Raw genomic sequence first — 24398 nt, forward strand, 5'->3', positions numbered from 1 at the left:
AAGGGGGGGGGGGGTCGGAACAATGATTTTTATTGCCATTATAGATGATAAAAGCATTTTTGCTAAGAATTCATCAACATCCGAGAAATATTTTATTATAATTTTCCAGCTCATCCTGCTAACTTCCCGCCAAGAAGTTGTCAAACTTCCGGGGGAATTAACAGGAATGGTACTTTCGCGGTATTCTCGCCATGCTTTACCGAGAATCGACGCACTGGGCGGGACATTCTCAAATTGTCGTCAAAAAGTTCCTGTCATTTTGTCATTTTTCTGTTCAGCTAACAGACGAATAAGACGGAAAATATCGACAGATATTCGATATGCACTCAAGCCCTCTTCATCGACAAGTGGAGATCAAACCAACTTGTGTTCACAGCTCTCAGACTTAATTTTCAATTTGGTTCCATTTGGTGCACGTCATTGGCAATAATTGGAACTCTTCAAATTCCATTACAGCCTCCTGTCGCCATAACTGCCTTTGATCAATTCAAGTGTGAACAAACTAGGGAAGAGAAGCCTCTTAGGATAATTACAGTTTTTTGTCTATAATTGAAGTCAAAAAATAATGCGCCATTTGTGTATAAATAGCTAAAACTTTCAACTTAGATTATTTTTTCTACTAACGACACGCGCTCTGCAATCATCCTAACTGGCTAAATAAACGTTTCTTTTGGAGAATTTAAAGTTGGAAAAAATGAAGTGCCTTTTGCTGTTGATGTGTGTCGTCGCAGCAGGCGGTGCCCTGTATGACAATGCCAATAAAGTTTGCAAAGACCTACTTGCAGAACATTCACCAGCAGGTAAAAAACTGTAGTTTTTCTGAGCGATTTATTTTTAATATTAAAATTGTACTTTTTGAGATCCTTTTGAGCTAATACGTTTGTGCATTTCTTTTCTTTCATTTTGTATGCCAAGGATGATGTCACAGGACTCAAAAAATATTGACCAGGCAGACTTGAGCACCGGAAAGCCTAGATAAAACGCAACCCAAGTTTACAATCTGCACTAAATTTCCTCTTCTTGTAATTACTCGAGAAAAAACTCAAAAAGATAATTTTTCAAATCAGTTAATTGTCATCAGGACGCCGTAGAACTGCTGCTAACGCTTAGAATTGCGTTGGATCGTTCTTTAATTTCTGCCAACTAAATTTCCTTTCATTTCGTCGAATGGAATAACGCTATTGAAATTAGGCAATAAAACCATCCCTGGAAGACAGTGAAATATCGGTGTGGACAAAAGTGATAGAGAGCCGTGACATCATTGATCGATATTTCAAATTTTGAAGCACATTTGAAATAGTTTTGCTTACTGTCATTATTATCCACTCAAGAATACGATTCGAAGTATGGGACTCGGTATATTTTAGAAAATCGGCACTGAAAAACACTGAAACGCCTCCAATTTCTCATTGAAAGTATACCGCAATTTAAAGCTAAATGTGTGTTTGATTCTGTTAACAAGATATTTTGAGCTTCTGCAACACATATAAAACTGCTAATCATCATTAAAAATTTTCCTAACAATCTCATAGTCAAAAAATTAATTATAATTGTTTCTCATCTGCACCTTGAGGCTGTTGAAAAACCAAGCAGCTTACAATAATCATTTTCATCACAATTATTACATTATACCGCAGAGGTACACCCAAATCAAAACGGGCAAATGTGCCCGATCTGTGCATCTCATGTTCGTCTTTCTTATGTTAATACATTGAAAATGTAACATTAGTGCAAACAATGGATACTTTAGCAAAATCGGTCAAAAATGAAAAGAATTGTTTGCAAAATTTTCCGCTAAAATGTACAAGTTTCAACCGGGGAATTGAGATATAAGCTTTGTAACCTATTTTTCGCGCGCTGTGTAAAACGTTCTTGCTCGCTTTAGGTATCTCTTTTTTTGCATTGAGCCTAACTCTATTCCGCACTTATTGTTTCTTTAATCTGCACTCAATGTATCTACGTTTCGTTCCTAATTTAGTGCGCTTTTGAGCTTTCAAAAGTGGTTTAAAATTTTGTTAATTAACAACATTTAATTTCATAATTTGGCTATTCATCAATAAAACCTAGCATTTAGGTAAACCTTTCTGTCTGTAAAACGAGGATATTTTTCTGTAACAATTTCTTCTTGTCCGTCTATTATCGCTGACACTCACTAGGGTGATATTTGGTTTAAAAGTAACATATGAATAGATTACTGTGTATTCTTGCTAATTTCAAATTATGGGTGATTTCCAATTGAAATCAGCAAATAGAAACTTTTTGACTGTTTTGTTTCAACTTTTTTTGTATTTTTTAACAGGTAATTACTGAAGGATAAACAATAAGACAAAATAGAGGGACTTCTTGATTTGGAAAATTGTGAAGAAACGTTTATTGTTTACCTGCAATTTTTTTGAACTAATGAGTGACGACCAGTGAGGTCAGCTTATGAAATTACTCAATTGATTTAATGCAATTTTTTCTACTTTTATTTACAGTTGTTCAATGAAAATAGTCCACTGACCGGTGTTCATTGATTTGTCAGTGAAAAACCTTCAATTCATTTTTATTGATTTTTGACACGTTGACACTCTTCTGAATAGCCTAAAGTTTGAATTTTTGCAACGGCTAAGTTGATGAAAACTTTTGTAGACAAATTAAGGTATTCACAAAATTGAGCTATCTTTCGTACTGTTGCCTACTGGTTTTCCAGGCAGAGGAAAGAGTTGGTAGTTCTTCAAAAATTCTCAATTCAAAAAGAATTAAATTTACTTTTGGCGATATGGAAATATCTCTCAACACCAAACTCTATAAATTTCTAAGAATGTGGAAATTTTGATTTTAGATAAATTTATGTGTTTTGAATTTTAGATAAATTTATATGAATTTTTTGCTTCTTTTTCTGCATTTATATATATATATATATATAAATACATATATATATATATATATATATATATATATATACAAATATACTTGTCTGTCTGTCTGTCTGTTTGTCTGTCTTCTCTCTCTCTCTCTCTCTCTCTTTCTTTCTCTATTTGGATTGGCTGGTATTAATAACTGATAAGCTCACCTTTAGTTTGTATAATAATAAGCTTTAAACAATTTTTTATGCCTAACTAAAAAGTCCTTCAACTACGTTTTCACGATCAATTAATAAGGCTTTAACAACTTTTACACTCTCAAATGTGTGCCTGAAATTAGGCACAATTGTGGATTATAGATGCATTCGGTGCGAAAACCAGTGGATACCTAAATTGAGGGATAAAGTATTACAGGGCTTTTCACTTAGTGTCCAACTTGAAGGTATCTCAACTCCGCAATGGCCAAACCTGTTTTGCGAAAAAAAAGATAATAAGCTTGTCTCTATAAGTAAGCACCAAAACTTACAATCGTTAGTTCAAGATCTTATAAAAAATCTTAAGTGGGATCGATTTCTTGGATTGAATATTTTTATTTGACAGGGGAAAAGATGAAAATTCAAAAATTGTGGACTGTTAAATCATGAGAAATTGCCAAAAATGACAAATTTGAAAAAAAATTTCAAATGATTTTAAGACTGTATACAATCACTTGAAAATAATTAACGAAAATTGCTCAATTTTAGTTATATACGGCACCTATGATTTGTCAAGTGTTGAGTTTGATTTGAATCTCAACACTCTAAAAAATCTAATGAATTCATTCAGCAACTGTCTTTTCTGAAAATTTTCATGATCAGCAAGCACTCTGACTTGCCATCTTTCGGATTCAAGCTCTGATTGAGACTAGATCCGGCCGGGTATCTCAGCCTGGGTTGTTATGCAGTCTGAGTAGCTAATTCAATTGTTATTACAGCTGAGGCAAACGACGATTGTGTTGCGGACAACAGCAAGGACACATGCGACAACTGCATGTATAGCAAAAATTGTGCAGGAGACAAGTTCTGCTGTCCCTACCTGAAAAAGTGTGTCAATAGTACGGATAGATGCTATTTCCCAATTGCAAACTGCAACCCCGTCTGCTACGACAGCAACGACCCAACCAGCTGTTCATGCTCGTAAATATCTTTAATTATTAACATGAATTATGCTAACATTTTGTTCTGTCAGAAACTAACATGTCACTAGGCTGGGTCTTTCATATATCCTTGAAACTAACTAAACGATAGCAAAACTACCCGTACAGATTTTTGTGCAAATTTACTCACTTAAATTACTAGAATTCACTTCTATAATCTTAATAAATTATAAGAGTGACGCCTATTAAACACATTTGAATAACTGTATTTTTTTTAAAACTCAATTTTCCAGGCATTATTTTCCAGGCAAAATTTTCTGCCTTGTCGCTTTCATTACTTGAACCTAAGCAATTTAGTAAATTTGAAAGGAAATTGGAATGTAATTTCGTTGGTTAAAGCGCACTCTACAATAAACCCAGTTGGTTAATTGAAAGCAAAAGCCACCCCATAGTCATTCGCTAGTTTTTAATTTGCAAATTTCTTAAATTTACTTTAAAAGATATGTTTTATAAATTGTTAAACATCAAATTATAATAAACAAATTTTCCAAAAAAAATTTAAAATCTGTAACATTTACAGACCAAACTTTTTTTACCCGTATTCCTATGAGGCTTGTATTAGGTTTGCAATTATTATGCATTGTTAACCAATTATTCACAAAGTTTAATTTACAAATTTTTGCAAATACTAAATATTTTCAAGATTAGGGCTAAGCCTTTTTCGTGACCGGTAGACGCTTGCAATTTTTAACCATTTTGTTCGGATTTATCATTTACAGGAATAGCTTGTCACAATTCGTTCGACTCAAATTTTATCAAAATTTATTTCAAAAAATGTGCTATATAGTTATACTGGAAATTAGAAATATTGGTCGTATTAAAAAATTCCGATTTGCGACTGAAGTAATATTTGAGTATTCTGACATATTGCGTATTTTGGAATACGAACTTGATCATTGAGACTTAATTTTAATAATTAGGACAAAAGCGTTTCATCTATAATTGACTTGTTGAGATATCTATTGACGTCAATAAAAAAGAACCAGGAGGCTCGGTAATGTGCGTTCGCACATTAAGTTCCGACCCTGCTCATCTACAATTTTCACTTAATTTTCTACCAAATGAGGAAGAGATAAAAAAAATTAACATATCAACATATAGTTCAACAAACTACTAAAAAAATAAAAAATCTACTGTAGAGGACCTATGAGACCTGTGGCTACCATAATTTGACTACCAGAAAAAACGGCAATAAAAATCAAATAGTTACAAATATTAATTACGACCAAAACTCCTTGTCCATTTTTTGGAAATCACTAATAACCAAATCAAAATGGCATCAGCTAAAATTTATACCCAGAAGACTAACCGGAACTTTTTTTGTGACAACATATGGGATGTTTCCTTAATGCGACGTGGCAACAAGTCGACTAGAAATTAGCAAAAGGGGCAAAAGTTTAAAATAAAGAATTAAATTCGAACTCATTAGAAACATTAGGCATCAAATGAAATCAATGAGAGAGTCTCTTATATCTCAATAGAGAGTGACTGAGTCCTTTCAATATCCAGGATATGTAACATGACCTCAAAAAAAACGACAAGTACAGGCAAAAACTAAACAGCTGCACGAAAAATTAAGCACGAAAACAATCCACGCCCCCAATCAATTAAAAATTAAGCAGATCACTAAAAACAATAGAAATCTTCAACGAAATTTTTTGAAGGTAACAAAAATTGTAAATCAAATGACACCCATTATTTTGATACTGTGAAAAGAGAATAAGAACCTACAAAAAAGGGGCAAATATGCAAAAATCACGAAAATTGGTTTTATGAAAACTTGTTCCAAGATGAAAGACCATTTGAGGAAAATGAAACCACTATGAAGAGCAAATTGTATGTAATAGATATATGATGTGAATTGTATATAGAGAAGCTTAGCTACAATTTAACAGAAAAAAAATTGGCAGATCTCAAAAATCTATCTTTTTTTATTACAAAAAGTATTTTCAAAACTCATAGCCAACAAAAGTTTTCGACTAAAAGGGTAGAAAGTTTGTCTTTCAACTACTCGGAAAATTGTTTGCAACTGTTATTGATAAGACTAAATCATAAGACTATAAAATAACATTAAATACAAGCTAAACTAATAATTTATACAATCAACTTTACGAAACCACAGTTTTGAAGCCATTAAATTTATAAGATATTAACCGCGAGAATATACCAACTTTATTTGCCTCTCTTTTGACCATCATAACGTCTTTTTGTAAAACGGATATCACAAAATGACAACAAAAAGAACCACAAAAACTGAAAAGTATCTAAACTTCACAAAATTTTTCTGAAACAAATTGTCTAAGCCCTGAAGATATCATTTAAAACGTTTAAACAACAGAAAAATTATTGTATGATTCAAAAAAACATTAAAAACAGCTCTAAATTTTGAGGCTAATTTACGAAAATGATACATCAGTGTATAATACGAAATAAACGCAAACCAGAACAAAAACGATTAGTTGAAGAATACTAATAATCTTTATTTTTAGAAGTTTAATTCGAAAGTCGAAACAAACATTAGCTTTTTATCGATATTATTTATCAATTTTATTTTTTTATCTATAATTGGCAACTGAGACTTTGAATTACATAATAGTTGGCATATGACAACAAAAATTAACAACAAATAAAGGGCAAAAGTGAAAAACTATCAATTTCTGCAGGAGAACGGTGTCGCAGCCCTTCAAACCATATGTTAAGAAAACAAACATTATATTCAGTTTCAGATTTTGCAGAAAATTTTTCAGTTAGATTTTTTAATAATGTTACAATTTACAAAAGAAACAAAAACAGCAGCAAAAATTGGAAATTATGCACAAAAATCAGAAAATTTTGCAACTCGTAGTACCAAAAGCAAGAAAACCTTCTGTTAAAACAATGGGCCACAAAATCAGCTTGAATTCTATATGGAGAAAAGATTGACTTGTACTTACTGAGAATATACAAAATGTTGACTAAAATAATATAAAAAAATTGACAAGTTCAAAAAATCACAGAAATTTTCTTATAACAATACATTCAATAACATAAGAGACATTAAGTATTAACAGAATGAAAAGAAAAAGTTCCTTTGCACCTCCTGAGAAAAAAGTTTAGATCTTTGAGCGCTGAAACCTAAAAATCAGACTGCAAAAAGAGCAACAATTGACGGCAAGTACAATAATTAAGATAAATTTTACTAAAACTCTTCCTCAAAGCCATAAAAACCCCTTGGTTCTCTGAAAACAAACTGTATCTACAATCGGCCTCAAAGTTACGTAAATTGGAGTTGTCATTAACGCAGTCGTGACAAAATACATAGTCAGTATTTAACATTAAAAAACAAGAGCAAAACAGTTTGAAAAAGGGCAGCGTCAAAATAAAAACCAAAAAGTCTCTGATTCTAAGAATCCATGATGTTGTCGAACCTCTCCCTGATGTTTTTTGTTTTTAAGCGCCCGGCAAGCCGACCAAATTTTCAAAGTGTTTGCGATTTAGACCAGTTTTTGCGTGGAATTCTTCAAATATTATAGAAAAGAACGATGCTTTTTGTATATTTATCGAGGTAAATCTGCAAAAAACGGCAAAGTTTTAAATCCAGAAGACTTTCATACGGCCCCTAGTTGCACCTAACGCTTTTTTGGATATTAGGGAGTCAGTTTTAATGTTTCTAGGTCACTAAGTCTGGCAAACATTAACAAAGTGGACCAAAAAATCATATTTGGTGCCGTTTTTGATGAAAAAAGTTTGAATTTTGAAAATTTTATCGAAATTTCAGCCAAAAAAACTTCAATCAAACAAATCAGCAACGTTTTTCGATCTCTATAGGTAACAACGACACTCTGTCAATAAACATTTTAACTTATTTTGAACTATATCAGCGAAATTGTGCCAAGCTTTAGCAAAAATTTTTGAAAATGTGAACAAAAACAGTCGAATGTTCACAAAGTTTTAAACCTCGATAACTCGTTGTAAAAACGAAAATCGAAAAAATCTTTATAATTCGGTATTATACGCTGGACGGGCTTTTCAATGATACCATTCACAATTCTCTACGAAGAATATATCGATCGGCCAAAATTGACTGAACAAAAAAAAAACCAGTTGAGTATATAGTTCCTCCTCTCCACTAAGGTGGGGGTCGGAACAATAAACGAAAGCTGTACTCAATGCTGAGTAACTAATTGGCTACTTTAGTATTCGCCTCCGGCGTTAGAAAATTCATTTTCGTATGTATAATCATCATTTTCTATTTATTTTTGGTATTATATCATTAGATTTTAAGGCTTTTGATCAGATAAGGCGAGTACCGTCGATATATTTTGTTATTAATTTGAACTATTATATTTCTATCCTACTAAAATGCTGTTAATCCTATGGTTAGTGGGGACACTGTTTTGTCTGCTTTCTTCGGCTTTTTCTGTCTGGGCTGCTTTGGATTGAAGTGCTATCGGGGCAGGTTTCCTATTTGGTAGCGATACTTCCGCGAACATTTTTTCTGGAATCGTTTTGTATATTCACCCACAAATTGCCCTAGCACGGCATTGGTAACAATTGTTCAATTCAAATATTGGTCAAAACTATTAAACTTGGAAAACTAGGAGGCTGACTAATATGCGATGGCACATAATTTTTCGACCTCACAGATCCACAATCTTTTCTCAAGTGTCTGAAGCAGAGATTGACTGCCTTTAAATAATTAGTCTAAAAAAATTTAAGATTCAATAAAGGAGCGGCGTTTATTCAAGAAAGGGTTCATTCCAGGGAAGTCAAATTTCTTAACCTCACTGGGATAAACACTCGAGCCAGCGAAACGACAGACATGAAATCAACTCTGATGAAGTTTCTAAAGTAGAAAAAAACTTTTATCAAGTGCACAACAAATATTAACAAGGAACAAACATTAGACAAGATTCAAAAATCAATATCTATCCCGTTTTCAAACAAAATCTCAAAATGTATTGTCTTTTGAGAATCTCTTAATTTCGATTAGATTTTAAACTCTCTTATATATTTATAAAAGAGCACAAAAATTTATCTCTGCACTCACCCATAAATCTAAACTGAGAATGCAAATCAAATTCAAAGATTACTCAACTCATATAACCATGGTTAATCAAGCAAAACATGATTGAAGTAAAACCTGTTGGTCCCTGGGAATTATCAAAAATTGCTCTAGCAAAAATTGCTCATCAATTCATGTAAATTAATATATGCGGAATCAAACAACTGAAAGGGTAATAGTAGCATTACAAAATAAGAAGATAAAACAAACAAATTATTAAAAATGTAAGGAAAATACCAACTGTTTGTAAAAAAAAATATTTTGAAAGCGATCAATGCTTTAAATTGTAAACATTGTACAATATTCGCGTCTGTTAATGCATCCTAGAAGCTTCACTGAGACATGTCAGTATTCGGAATCCGTAACAAAAACATGAAGAACAAAAAATAATCGGTAAAATTTCAATGAGGAACTTTAATGTCACAGTTAATGAAGTATTTTGTTGCCCAGAGACCACTTCAATTATTTTTTTTATAAAAACAAAACGTGTACAAATCAGCGTGAAAAGTGAAATCTTCGCAAGAATTTTGACTTTGATAAATCCTCAAAAAAATTTGAAAAAACTTTAACGTTCATACTCTACGTTGGACGTGCTTTCTAGTGATAACACTCATTTGTTAAAATCAATCATTTTTAAAGTAATAATTTAAACGATAAACTGGCAACTTATCTAACAAAAATTTAAATAGCTATGAATAACTGCTCTAAATGTTTCTGGCAATTTATGATCAGAATTTGATCGCTGGAGTGCTCGAATCATTTCGCCTCAAAACGTACATTTGTCCTTCTTCAGCTAGTTTGTCAGAATTGTAGAAAATGTGGCAATGGTTTCTCACAATTGTCCACAATTTACGTCACTGCTTTTTTGACAGCTTTTTGCATTCAATTAGCCTACGGAAAGAGTTCTTGATTTTATTAATAATGAATTAAAACATAATTCAGAAACTAAACTTTGTTAATTTCGATGTTATGAGTACGTTCCTAGCAGTAATTTGCCTTTTTAGTGCGGCTATCAGTAAAATGAAGACAATTTATCTAACTAAAAATCAAATTTTTTTTCATTTTTGGTTTATTGGCCTTCTGTTAGCAGTTTTTGTTGGACAACAAATCAAAAACACAAAATGTGGATAAATGTGACGAATAAATCAAACTTAATCAAATATTAACTAAATATGCCCTACTGTCAATGTTTTCAAAACTCTGGCGTATAACTCTAATCATGAAACTTGGGCCATAATAAACCACTCGACAAAATCAAGCACATTTGTTTGTTTTCGTACGAGTTTCGATGTAATGTCCGGTTTAAGATATATTATATACAATTAGGGGCTAATATATCTTTTAGATTAGTTATTTTTAATCGTTTCTTAAATTAAATACAAATAAACTAATTTGCCATGCATAAAATAAAATACAATTTTGAAAAGAAAAATTAGTGATGCGGATTAGTACGAGACCGAAATTGAAAAAAAAAACGCAATTTTTAAATTCATACAATCATGGGGCTCTTTAAAAAAGTTTTTTGACTGTGCTCTTTTAGACCTCAATAGATAGATATTTGATTCATAAAAAAGTAAAAACAAATGGAAAGCTTTTCCACTATTGTAAGGGATTGGGTTTAATTATAAAAGCTATACCTAATGTTTCAGATTCAACTAAACAAAACTGAACCACGAAATTGTCAAAACAAGTAATTCAGAATTAAACAAAGAGTTTTTATTCACATCGGAGGTGAAGAACCAAAATTTGCAAAACATCGGCAGAATAACTAGTTGTTCTTGATACTTTTATAGTTCATGTACAATGTCAAAATACTATGTTTTCAATTTTTTTGCTAGAAACGATGATTGGCTGTAAAATAAAAAGACGATGCAGCTCAAATTTCAAGTTCTATAAGTTTTTATGCGATATTTGGGAATTAACAGAATTTGAAGTATTTGTCAGTCAAGTTTTTAAAAGTATTTTACAGTCAACTGAAAAATGGCGAAAAACCTGAAAGTTATCATAAATATAATCCTTTCAAAAGTGTATAATACTACTTACACTAGAAAATCCGATCAACTCTCCTATGAATTTTTTCTCACTCCGAAAGAAACGAGTGCTAGAAGCCCTAAAACATAAAAACCCTGAATGAACTAAATTAGTTTAATCAGTTGAAGTTGATAATGTCACTCCACAAATGTTGAACATTTTACTCTCACCTAAAGTAACCAAGTTTTTAATTCAAAATTTGTCCCTATTGCTTTTGCTCCTCTTAGTGTGCTCCTTTTAGAGGACGTCATAGTCTTAGAGTGCCTTTAATTTTGTGTACTGGTTTCCAAATAGTCTTGTAACACCTGTGAGTTTTGTAATATTATGTACACTGATCTTGTAAGATAATGACTAGGGAATCTGATACGTGTGAAATGTTTCAGTGAGAGTGACTTCCCTAACAAATGGGTGAAATGCACGAATGACCCCTCAACCTACGCATACTACGGGGAGAAGAAGAGCAGTGTCCAGGTGAGCTACTCCAGAAATGAGAACAGTGTGGGGGCTTTGAAGGAGACTGACGACATGGCCGAGGGTGCTCTCTGCAACCACAACATACTCAGGGCTGCTGCTGGGCTTAGTCCTGTCCAGTGGAACGAATGCTTGGGTTTGTACCTCTGAAAGGCCATGCAAAAACGCACCACATTTCCTGCTTTGAACCACATGTAAACGCAGCCAAGGCGAGTCAACAACGGTCTTTTCGTGCAAATAAATGGAATTTTTTCTATATTTTTTTGAAACGATACTGTTTGTGTCACTTTCAAAATCCGATTTTGCTTTTTAGCTTCAATATTCGATAGCTAGTGAAAAACAGCTAAAAAAATCGAAGAATGAATGTTTAAGAAAGAAATAATACATTTTTTAGCTACGTCTCTCAAACAACTTTTGTGGTTTTCCCCCAATTTTTTCATCAATTTTTGCCAAGCTTTTCGAATTGGAGGTAATTTCCACCGCCAGTGATAAAAATCGCTCAAAATTTCTGAAAAATATTTGCGTGAATCTTAATATCTTTGGTTTTGCCGATAGGAACTCGGAGTCCATCAATTCCAGAGGAAATTTTTAATTCACAGTGCGCCCGTCGGCAATGTTAGAGTTTTTGGATTTCCTGCTTCAAAAAGCGCACCATAACTCAATCTTACCCTATATCTATCAGTTTCCCCGATTAAACTTCCGGTAAGATTACTGTATATTTTCCCAATTTTCAGAGATCGATCTCTTAGTCGGTATTTATCGAAGTTTAGTCGGTATTTATAAAATTTATAAAGTATATTGGTTTGTTAAACTATTTACAAATAATCTATTGTAATCAATGAATTTATAAATATTTGTATATAAACTCGAGTAGAATGACTAGGGTCATAGCGGGAGAAAGTTCTGCATCTCACAAAAATTGCCGAAATAAGCCACTTTAAGGTGCACTGGAGCAATCATTGGTTTGAACCAAACAGCGTTACTTTAACACGGGCTGAATAAAAATAGCCCTTCATTGTAGTGATGTGAACAAAAAGGGGGCCTTTTCCGACATCTTTGTCTCTTTTTAATAAGTTTAGCGCAGCAATTAGGCCAAAATTGCATTATGAAATTATGCAATGTTGCATAAGACTTGAAGCAAATCTCTCAACTAAAACCGTTGTGCTGCAATGCATTCTTCTGATGCTGTGAGGGGCCCTCTGTGTAATTGCCCGTCTTCTTTTTATAAATTAGATATTTTCTTTTCAAAATTAAATTATTTTTTTTTCGTATAAAATGTGAAAAAGCTCACAAGAAACAGAATGCCCTTTTTCTCAATATAAGAATTTGTTACGGGTCGATGACGATGTGATGAATCAACTTCAAATAGCTACAAAAAACGGTGTCAATTTTAATGACAAAACGGTTAGTCTTCACTGCACTCCAACGCCATGTGCATCAGGACATGACAATACGGGTCTTTTCCATAATAGCACCCCCCCCAGCTTAGAGGTTAGATAACTTATAGTCCCGCCCCCCGATCATAGCAATTATACCATAAGGGGGGGGGGAATAATTTCAATGGAGGGCTATAATGTGAAAGATCCGAAAATACCCCATATCGACGTTTTGAGTTTCTGGAAATTTCTCTATCTTTGATGCTGTGCACATCCTTTTGCATCAAGCAAAATCAAGTTTTATTTCGATATTTTCAGTCTTCGGTACAATTTCTCCTAAGTCATTCAATTTAATTTTAATCTATACCTATTTTTCCATCTATTGAATAATTTGTTTTTGATAAAGAGACAAAATCCATTGTCTCGCTGAAAACTGATCACGCAATAAACGCAATAAAAGAAGTTTATTAAAAATTTCACCAAAACAATTTTTAGAGGAAATACGCATAAGACGCCACCCTAACTTTAGTCTCAGGGCATTTGATCACTCAGGCAGCACATTTCAGTACTGAAAACTAAATTCGGATCTGAATCATTGCATATCAAGAAAACTTGAGATCTCTGTTTGAGCAGTTTATCTGAATTTTGATTTTATTGATATGATTGAGTTTGCCCAGTCTATATTCATTATGCAAAATATGAAACAAACGAATTCGGAGCAGAGCGATGTCTTGTTTGTCTAGCATTTAATTGGTAACATTTTTAAGCAAGGGTAGAAGTATATCGGGCTTTTTATACTTAATCCAGCTTCTAAGTAATTATCACAGAGCCCATGTAGCTTAATGGTCACGGCATGTTACGCAAATTAAATGTAAGAGGTTTAACTTTAGAGCGCTCGAACCGGCTATAGAGGAAAGTTTGACGGCGGGAGGGAAGCTACTTTTACTAAAAAAAAAATTAAAAAATAACCAGTGGACAACGGGCCATGAACAGAGAACTGGCCATCCCGAATGGACAGCATGTCTTTAAAATGTTTCAACACTATTTTGATCAGCAACTAACCTCTGGATAGATCTCGGCGAGAACTTGTCAAGATGGCGTAAAAGATGACATTTGTAGCATTTTTATAAATAATGCAAAAATAGTACTCATTGAAAAGTTTTCAGATATTCTACAGGAAATCTTGACAATTAAAAGATCTGACAGTTTTTAAGACAAAAATCACAAATTCTTCAGGGAGGCTTTTTTGCTGGCAATTCTAACTCAGCTATCAAATAAGGTTTCTGCCCTGCTTAAAAAAGTTGAACTAAAAGTACCACCGTTACCATTGAGATAGTAAAGCAACCATCTCTGTGGTTTCATTATGACAATTTTATAAATTTTTAGCAAAATTTGCAAAGGATTATGCTGAAGAGCTGCAGGCCAAGAACTGTGAATTGGAACACTCAGATGGCTCCCGAAGGGTGAAATTGTGCGGTTTTAATTACGTGGGTGAGAACCTCTACAATTTCAGCATCAGCTCTGGAATCGACGACAAGACTAAGAAGGATGCAGGATGGATAGCGACTCAAGCATGGTTAAAACAAAACTACTTTTATTGCTTATACCCTTTCCAGATCTTTTCTTAAAAATGTGTAAGCAATCCGCCGATTTTTTTTCAACTAAATGCGCTCAGTGATAAAAAACAGTTCAACGCGATTGCTTTCAATGCTTTATACCATTTCCCCTATAATTTCAGCGGGTTCTAGAAGGAGGAGGAATCCCTGGTTCAGGAATTGTCAGTTTTAAACGTAGCAAAACCTTCGCTGCGTTCAGTTTAAATAGAACAAAAACATTGGAAACCCTAACGAATTTTTCTTCGGTATTCTTGGAATGATCGGTTTTCGATCATATCAACTAAAAAATGGAGTTCTGTACGTGCTCAGCTTTTGAGCTACTTTTTTGTTTTGTCACCATAACAAAGAAGAATGTTCAATGAATTTTTGCGATCCATTGAAAAAAGTTTGCAAAGTGAAAATTATCATGAAAATTGCTTCCAATGTCTCCTATCTTTAATTTTGACATCCTAAACTAAAAATTGAAAAAAATTCTGCAAAGAAAAATGAACGATTTCATGCATTCTTAAAACCTAATATCCTAATATAAGAACACACGTTACAAATTACGCTACAATATCTAGCAAACAGAGTAATTCTCGCTAAAACCATTGATCTTAACTAAAAACCAATGATGTCAATGAAGCCGTACAAACCGACAACTTGTAATAATTTTTGTCGTTTCTTTTGTCTTCTGAGCTAGCGAGAAGTCAAGGAAACCTCAACCCGGGGAAACAAAATCACTGGGACTTTTATCAATAGCGAAAAATAAGTTCAATACTTTTACAGTTAACCCTTTTGGAAATTGAATAATATCTTTGCAAAACTTAATTCTAATCTAGCAAAATCTTGCAAGACAAATTTTCTTCAAAACTTTTCTGGAATCTTGAAACAAATGGCTTCATCTTGAAAATCTTTTTGCAATAAAACTATTTGTCTTGTAAGATCTCACAAGATAGCCGTCTTTTATATAAAAAAATATGAAGGATGTTTCAAGGACACAGTTTGGTCTCAGTCAGGGGAGGCCTGTTAAAAGTTAACCAAACGTTAAGCTCGGCTAACATTTGTAAATCATCAGCACAGACATGAAAACAAAAAACCGAAGTGTCAAAAAATCATTTGTTTTCAAGAAATTAATACTTTTTACTGCAAAACAATGCTGTCTGATGATTATGCTGCTACAACACTGAACTTAACTGAATATTTTGGAAAACAGCACAAAAAAAACTCTGACAAATATTTTAATGAGGATCCCCAGAGAAGCCTATTCAAATTGTTTAAGTACCCTTCTGCAAAACAATTAAGATAACCCGGACTTACTCCTTGATGCAATTCTTTACTGAATCAGTGTAAGTTATTTTTCTTCCCATTATTATGTTCATGTCGCTTTTTGGAATTTTCACTATGTGACTGATACGACTCAATCCAGCATGAATTCTTAACATGAACAAAAAAGAATGTAGTTCAACTGGACATCAGTGCTCACCGACTGCCGTTCAACTTGTTCGGAGCATAATTGCTCCCTGCTAAAATTTACTTACGAGCGGAACTTTCACTCCAAAATGCTACTGGAATCCACTCCAAAATGCTACTGGAAACTAATGCTAAACTAACTTCTGCTAAATCAGGATACAAATAAACAAAGCGATTGTTCTAAATTTTAATTTTTAATGTCCATTCAGAGAGTTTCACACCTTAGCTACAACTCAAACATAGTTTATATTTAAAAATGTTATTACCAGCAAGGAAGCTTTCGCAAAATAATGGCTTATTAAATGCCTACCCTGCTTTGAGTCCAAATTTTCATAATCAATAAGACAGCTTCGAAAATAATCAGGTAAGGTCCCAGGCCTGATTCAGAGTCTGATCATGTCAAATACAAGGCTGCTAAAAGAACATTCCAGAGTCGATATCTGAGGTTTCTATTGACAGAGAAAAATCAAGACCTGGGGGTCTCTGCCCAGAAAAACCCAAGTCTTGGCCTCTCTGCCCAGATAAGTCTCAAGTCTTGACTCTCTCTGCGAAGACTTGGCCTCTGGAAAATCTATGAATAAGGCCTGATGGGCTCTGGGGGCTCGGCACGGGCTTGGATATGCTTTGGACATCGCGCAAACGTAATGCGAAACAAAGACAAATATATTTTTTCTTTTGCTTATTTTTCTAAGAAAACAAATTTGCCATAGATTTGAAGGAATAAAAAATGATGAAGTTTGTTTTGACTGAAATAAGATTGATAAAATTTGATTTGATTGATACAACATTTTGATTGAAATTACAATAAATTATAATTGCTCGATATAACGTAAAGTACTGTAATGTATCATAGTTTTCAAAAAATAACATGCGTGTAGTGACTTTTCGTTAAAAAGATGCTTCCAGAGTCGGTAAAAAACGGATCCTTTTATTTAATCTGTATTTTCTTAAGGTTCGTTTTGTTTGTTTAGAAATTGTCCTCAAAGCCCACACTAATTGTTTTTGAATGATGACGCCATGATTTGGTGGAAAAATCATTCGGTATGTCGAGACTTTCCTGCGTTCAAAAATTTTGTGTAATCTCATGCGTTCAAAGGTTAGTGTGTCCAGATTTTCGTGCATTCATCGAACTTTCGGGCATCCAAAAATTTTCACGCATTCGTGTTATTTGTGAATTCAAAAGCACGCATGTCCTGCTTATCGTGCGTTTAATATTCTTGTGCGTTCTTCGTGCGTTCAAAAATTCATAGATCCAGACTTTAATATGTCCATTTCCAGAATTTTCTCCTTACTTATGCATATAGATTTTCCACAGCATTTCTATAATGTATTCATTTCAAGTATAAATATCATAGAGTGATGGCTGTGATATAAGGCATTATTAGTTGGTACAAGTATAAATAATAAAACGTTGATGAACTTATTGGTTGAAGGGGGTATTAAGTCTATTATTGAAGCATGATCTTTGTTGTAACTCCATCAATGTTCCATAACTCTAGGAATTCGGCGTTTTGCATCTTGTGAACTCAAATGATCCCAGGTTGATCTCTTTGCATAATTCAGATCTACATTCTCTGCGCTTAAAACCTATTCAAATGGCCAGCCGCTCACCAAGTTAATTCGGGGCCATTTGAATTTCATGCCATCTATACATTTCTATGTTACCTGAAAAAGTTCAACCTGTCGCTTGCTTAGTGTGTTCGGGGCTGAATATTCTATCAAACACAAGAAAACAAAGGCTATAGACATCGACTGCGATATGCTTCTTACGCAATGAAGACCAGCATCTGCGCACTTTGTAATAACTGTATATCTTTAACTTTTGTTTTTCTATTCAGAACTCCACTCAAAAAAGAAGAAAGAATCAATGAAAAAGAACATAAAAACGTAGTTGTGTGCCGTGCACGGTTTCATTCAGTGATTTAATGGTTCAGGTCAGCGTGGCACTTTTTAATTAACCATTTCTTAATTTTGTCACTCTTTTGTTACTTTCGTTTTGTTTCCTTTTGAAGTCAGCACAACGTTTGTTCAAATATATTTTCTACCTATTCTCAGAAAAATTTTATTCGTTTATCATTCTTAGTCTCATTCCAATATCAAAAAACGAAATTTTAATATTGCCAAATAAAACGCCTCTGCTTTAATTGCTTCAAACTGAATGAAAAAAGGAACACATGCTGCATCCTACGAAGAATTTAGCCCGGAGAGCTATCCCCATCACCAGAAAGGCGCCCGCTTTTTTTAATTAGTGCAACGATGAAACTTTAAAAAAAACTTCAACAACGGAAGACAATTCAGTGCATCGTGCTTTGACCGAGCAAAATTTACAGATCCGTGAAAGGCGGTTCCAGCCACGCCAAAGTACATCAGATTCTAAATTTTCTCATGAACTTATTTTTTTTATTTTGTTTTAACCATTTGAAAATTACATGATACCTATCTTGAGAATATGAAAGTTGCCCTTCTCCCCGTCTCATACTAGCGTAGTTATGAAACCGAGCAACAATTATTAAGATCTGTCAAGATCAGCCAGTAAAATCCTTATTCTCAGCCAGTATTTGGAATATCAGCCAGTATACCAGCCAGTATTTGGAATGGCTGAGGGCGCCTGAGGCAGAAGACGTGTTTGAATACAATGAGATCGAAAATTTGGGCTTGACAAGAACTACTTTCTCAACGTTACTTTTTAAACGAAAACTCTTTTTCAATGTGTATTAAATTTCTTTAACCGAATGGTTGTCAATAAATTGTATTTATAAGCATCTTGTGAACTCAAGTGAATTGAGGTTTTTCTACCTAAAAAGCTTTCACTTGGGTGAACACTCTAATAAGAGTGCTGAATCAACCATGAGTTCAACAGTTTTTGCCAATTTTGTTTCAAATCGGAAAATTTTGGTGCGCTTGAGGGTCACAATGTCGATTTTTGTTCGTTTGAAATTGTCCTATGTCAGAATTTCGCGCGCTCAAAGTTGCTTATCTCCAGACTTTCGTGCGTTCAAAGTTGCCTATCACCAAACTTCCTTGCGTTCATATGTGTTTCCAGATCGCGTAATTTTGAACGCACGACGCCCCTCTTTTGCGTTCATTTAGGTCTGATTGGTCTCATTTTGGATATATCAAATTTTGGTCAGGGACCTCAGTGTCGGCGCTAAACTAGGGCCCAAAACAAAATAGATCCGTTGATCCAAAACGAAACAATCAGAACTGAGCTTGAAACCAAATTAACGTCTTAGTTAAGATGAGTATGATATAACATATTTTCTGAACCAACTGTTGGCGTGTTATGGAACTAATGAACGTAAAAAATCAAAAAGAATCGATTATTATAAAATTGCGTATCAGCGTATTGGATACTTTGACTTGACACTTGTAGTGTTTTGGCACCAAGTAAATTGTGACGTTACCCTGTAGGTGGGATGAACTCGCTGACTATGTGTACGCTATGAACACCGATGGCTCTCCAGGTGGCTTCGATGAGTGTGGTACGAGGAATGAACATGGCCCAATTGGACACCTTACACAGGTACCAACATTCAAATTGGTTGATTGATTGCAGGGATGGCCAACTTGAATCTTTCTTAGAAACCATACTTAGAAATTCATGGAATGTATAGTTTTTGTGGGTAAAACAAATAAATTACATTAAGTTGTCTGAATATTACCACACGGTTGTTATCGCCACCGAGAAATCATCAAACTCCGAGGCAAAGGCGATGTGTTATGATCAGTTCGAGGGAGATAAAAACCGTGTGGTAATTTTTTTTAATCAATGCCTGTTGCGATCATCAAGCTTTATCAAACTGTTTCCATCATTAGACTACGAGTTTATCACGACTCTTTTATCGCCACTGTTTACTTAGTAACAGCGGCGATAAAAAAGGTGTGATAAACTCGTAGTCTAATGCTGAAGTGTTTTTCCAGTGTCGATCGGGCATTAAAATTTATTACACTGGCAGTTTATTTAACTGCTATTATCGCAACAGGTGTTGATTAAAGCCCTTTTAAAGTTTTTGAACACTTCCTACATGAAAACTTGCTGAAAACAAAGGAGATGATATCTGAAAGCATTTTTTAGAGAGTGACCCGTTTAACTGTTTTTAAGCCCCGCGAAATGAAGTGGAACAAAGCACCTTTTGAAATGATGCTGTTTCCGTACTCCTATAAATGTTTTTCAAACTTTCAAGGTTAACAAATACAGCTGTGAGAGTCTCAAACTTTTCCCCACATTTGTCAATTTACGCTACAACCCTACAATCTCCCAGAGAAATTTTCTAAAAATGGAGCCAGATGAAAGCGATAGCAACTAATTCCAACTAATCGACGCTCTAAAAATTTTCTGTTAATTAAAAACATAAACACAGCAGTACACATCCTGAGTTACAATCCAAAGAACTGAACGAACTGATGCCCTACACATCAACGTTCCTCCAGCAACATCAAAATTAGTTTGCCAAGAAATTATATGTGAATAACTGTGCACGAAAACAAAATAAACTGAAATCAGTGTTAAAAATATTTTTTCTATTGCACCTATATTAAGCAACTAAAATTTTAGGTTAAGAAATTTTAGTTGCGTTTTATAGGTGCAATAGTACAGGTGGAACATTTTAACAGTAATTAGAGACAAAGTACTGAGAACAGAAGTCAAAATGCCGAAAATGAAAAGACAACTACCTGAAACCGAAAATTTAATCGAACACCAAATTTTCACTCCAATTGAAAAGAAGTTTTGTAAAAATTACGCTGCAAACCTAATAGTTATTTCGTTCTGTTTAGAGAACTCAATCTATGTCATATCCCCCTCTCCACGTATTTTTCAAATCGTCACAACTAGTTGACCAAAAATCTCAGGTCTAGGGGACCCTGAAAGTCTTGTCCTCTCTCTTTGTTTTTCTGAAATTGTAACATCTAGGGGAGCAAAAGGTCCTTTGTTGTCGTATAACTCTTTTAAAGGAAAAAGCCATTGATCAAAAATTTGAACTTTTGTAATAGTATGAGAAAATTCGTCTGAATTTCCACTTTGCAAGATGTGCAGTTTTTATCTTTCGTAGAACTTCATTGCGTTTTGAGCAATTTCTACAAAAATGCTTTTCCTTCTCCTGGGTATCACAGAAATTAAATATTTTAATATTTACATATTTTTTACTATCTTGTCCACAGAAAACGATAATAATTAAAATTATTTTTAAAATTTTTTTTCCTTTTGCCAAAAAAAAACATCGTTATCTCATCTCTTAACTGATTGTTCTATATAAAACAATTATTAATTATAAGCTAAGCTACTCCCGGATTTGCTTATAAGCGTTATCATAGGTTCAATTGGGATACTACGAACTACACTTTGAATGGTATGATTGTTTTGAGGCGATTTGAACTTTCAAATTTACAAATCAAATTATTTTTAGGGACAATGAGACTCTACCTCCCGCCTTAAGATCTTCCGATGTTATTAGTTATCAGAATTTATAAAAGTATGGATTTTTTAAATCAGTATTTAAATCATAGGCGTTTTTCGCCCCCCCCCCCCCCCAAAAAGAAACAAATAGTTTCAAGCAGAATTCTCTAAGCTAATGCAGCAATCTTCCTTTGACAAAATGTTACCAAACAAATCCATATGCCATCAATCAGGGCTACAAGTAACAAAAATTACTAAGTAACAAAACTAAGTAAGAAAATACTACTATTTAAGAAAATAATGAAACCGAGACAAAATTAAATGAAGCTTGTGTGACCACGTGTATGGCAGATATTTCAAACATGCCTCTCAATATTGTGAATTTGTACTCTAGGGTTATTTGTACCAAAAAACAATATACGATTGATCAGGCTGATGTGATTTACTACGCACAGTTTATGGAAAAACTTTGCCTCAGCAAAAATTTAATTTACGGCAGACTTTGATTTGCAGCAGGCGTATAGCGCAGACCTAAACGATTGCTTAAAAGTATTAGCGTTTTCCACTGAAAACTTTGATGAAACTGACTCTCTATCGTGAAAATGTGAGATTGCAGTTCTTCAAAGCCAACCAATAGCAAAGCGCGAAAACTAACGTTATTGTCAAAGTACACAGCAGAAATTAGGGAGAGTAAGTTTCCAACCCCGCTCCACCAAAGTTTTTTTAAGCGATAGAAATCTATCAAAAATTCATCTCTATTTGAAAGCTGTGTCTCATTGATTAAAACACACTCCTGTAATTTGAGTGTTATATATTTCGACCAATTGTTTTTAGTTTAATGGAAAAATGTGGAAGGATTTTAATAGGCAGAATAGATCTCATAAAATTGGCAAAAATTGGAAAAATTTGAAATTAGCACTGGGGGCAGAATAGATCTCATAAAATTGGCACAAATTGGAAAAATTGGCGGGAGGAGAAAAAAAACAGCGCTTGTGATAGCAACGAGAGTTGATTAAAGAGTTTGATAACTGTTTGATGACAGTTTTAATAATTGCGATGTTACTGTTCATTTAATTTAGGTGATGTGGTCCACCACTACGCACATTGGCTGTGACCAAGCACTCTGTGGTAACAACGCGCATGTTGTAGTCTGTGTCTATGGAGAAGGAGGAAACTACGAGAACACTCCTGCCTTCTCCCTCGAAGCCAGAAACCTCCTCAACGCCAGTCCGGAGGCTGCACCGCACGGCGGACTGCCAACTTGCACTGACGGAGGACCTTCGAACAACGATGGTATCTACACCACAACCCCACAACCCACAACGACCACGACCACTACGAGCGGGGAATCGACAACCGGGGATATTCCACCCGGCGGTGACGGCAAATGCATGTTAAAAGGAGGCCAGGAATGCAAATTCCCAGTAAAAACTCCTTGGGGGGACCAGACAGATTGCAACTTCTTCAACCAGTTCGGATACAGTACAAAATATTGCTATCAGTTTGTATATAACGGATTAGTTTATGTGGACGAATGCGACCTCAGCGATCCCGATTGCGCATAAGTTCTTGAGTCATTCAACATCTTCGGAATCGACTGTGAGAACAAGAACATGGATGCAATAACAAGAAGTTGATAGTAATAACTGATCTTGGAAAATATGGGACTTGGAATTTTGGGGTTAAAATATAAATAAAGCAGCTGGGATTGGTTCTATGCTATTATATTATGATACTATTATTTTCAAAGTGTCCAATTTAATTATAACGCACGTCACACAAATGTTTTACTTTTCGATCCCTACTAGTGCTGCGAATTGCCACCCTGCCACGACTGGTTTGGCCTATGGTAAAAAAGTGTGAACAGTTTTGTACTAACTTAGCTGGGAAGAGGTTTAAGATGTTATTCGTTGGCTAGTTGTTTGCATCTCAACCACAAAGAAACCTAATTAAGCTGTAAAGTATTATTCAACGTCTAAAGTAATAATTGTTTAATTTTAACGAGAAGGCTTGCTCGAGGCTGTGCGTAACAAACAATGTTGAAGCATAAGTCTAAAGTTTGTCAAAAGCTTCTCGTTGTTCTGAGACGAAAAAAGTTTGATTATCAATTTTTTGGAATTCTGAAGAGTTTTCCATATCGAAAAAAGAAAACTTCGAAGCCCTCATGTTGATATGATTTCATCAGATGAAAAAAAATGCGCTATCAAATAATTCATTAAATGAAACCAATTTTTATTGAAACTTCACTTTTAAGAAAGCCCCAATTGAAATTTTGAGTTAACAAATACAATGAAATAGAAATATCAAAGACTATGTAAAGTTTTGTCTTTTTGGCAATAAGATAATTCCAAGTATTTTCTTTTCAGGTGTCCGATATTCAAAAGATTTTGAATTTCGTACACTATAAAGCAAACTAAGCAATGACTTTTCTTTTCAAAGTTTACTTTACAAATCGAAGAAATATTATGAAATGATATATTTTTTTTTAATTGAATAAGCGATATTCCTATACATTAGACAAGTCAGGCTAGTTGGTTCAGGTGTAAGAAAATCGCACTTAACTGAATACGAGATCACTTGAGGAAAAATACTTAATAGTTAAACAAGCCATTAGTTGAGAGGATCGGAGCAAGGACGAAAAAAAAACAATTTTTTCTTCACGATTGTTCTCCTTCTTATGTCAAACAATCTTTTTGATGTTGTTACAATATTGTCATAGTTCCTAAATTCATCTGTTATTTAATCTGAACCTCTACTTGCACGAAAAACATGTTTTGGAATACACTCGCGGTAATAAAGAGAAACAAAAATTTCCGCTTCTCGTATATTGTTTTTGTGGTTTTTTGAACCGATAACATAGAAAAACTCCTTCAGATAGTCCGTGCAACCGGCTATCAGACTAGTTGAAAAACTTATCAACATGACTTAAACTCGAGAGTGCAAGAACAGAGGTTAATTTATGTCTATAAGGA

General features: G+C 34.0%; 1 protein-coding gene across 1 annotated transcript; it reads left to right on the forward strand.

Annotated features, from left to right (window-relative positions):
• Positions 1-540: 540 nt before the first annotated feature.
• LOC142350846 (uncharacterized) lies at positions 541-23213 on the forward strand. The gene is made up of 6 exons (XM_075402821.1): positions 541-800; positions 3820-4021; positions 11500-11723; positions 14350-14539; positions 19443-19554; positions 22506-23213. The coding sequence occupies exons 1-6, from the start codon at positions 695-697 to the stop codon at positions 22989-22991; spliced, it is 1320 nt and encodes a 439-aa protein (XP_075258936.1). The 5' UTR covers positions 541-694; the 3' UTR covers positions 22992-23213.
• Positions 23214-24398: the final 1185 nt, after the last annotated feature.

This window comes from Convolutriloba macropyga, chromosome 1 (genome assembly GCF_964194025.1).
Source record: "Convolutriloba macropyga chromosome 1, txConMacr16.3, whole genome shotgun sequence".
Taxonomy (NCBI): domain Eukaryota; kingdom Metazoa; phylum Xenacoelomorpha; order Acoela; family Convolutidae; genus Convolutriloba; species Convolutriloba macropyga.

Bases quoted from the DNA above. Each gene is read 5' to 3' on its own strand.
- LOC142350846 (XM_075402821.1), top strand. From the start codon at position 695: ATGAAGTGCCTTTTGCTGTTGATGTGTGTCGTCGCAGCAGGCGGTGCC. The intron at 801-3,819 runs GTAAAAAACTGT...TTGTTATTACAG, and splicing joins TGCAGAACATTCACCAGCAG to CTGAGGCAAACGACGATTGT. The intron at 19,555-22,505 runs GTACCAACATTC...CATTTAATTTAG, and splicing joins CAATTGGACACCTTACACAG to GTGATGTGGTCCACCACTAC.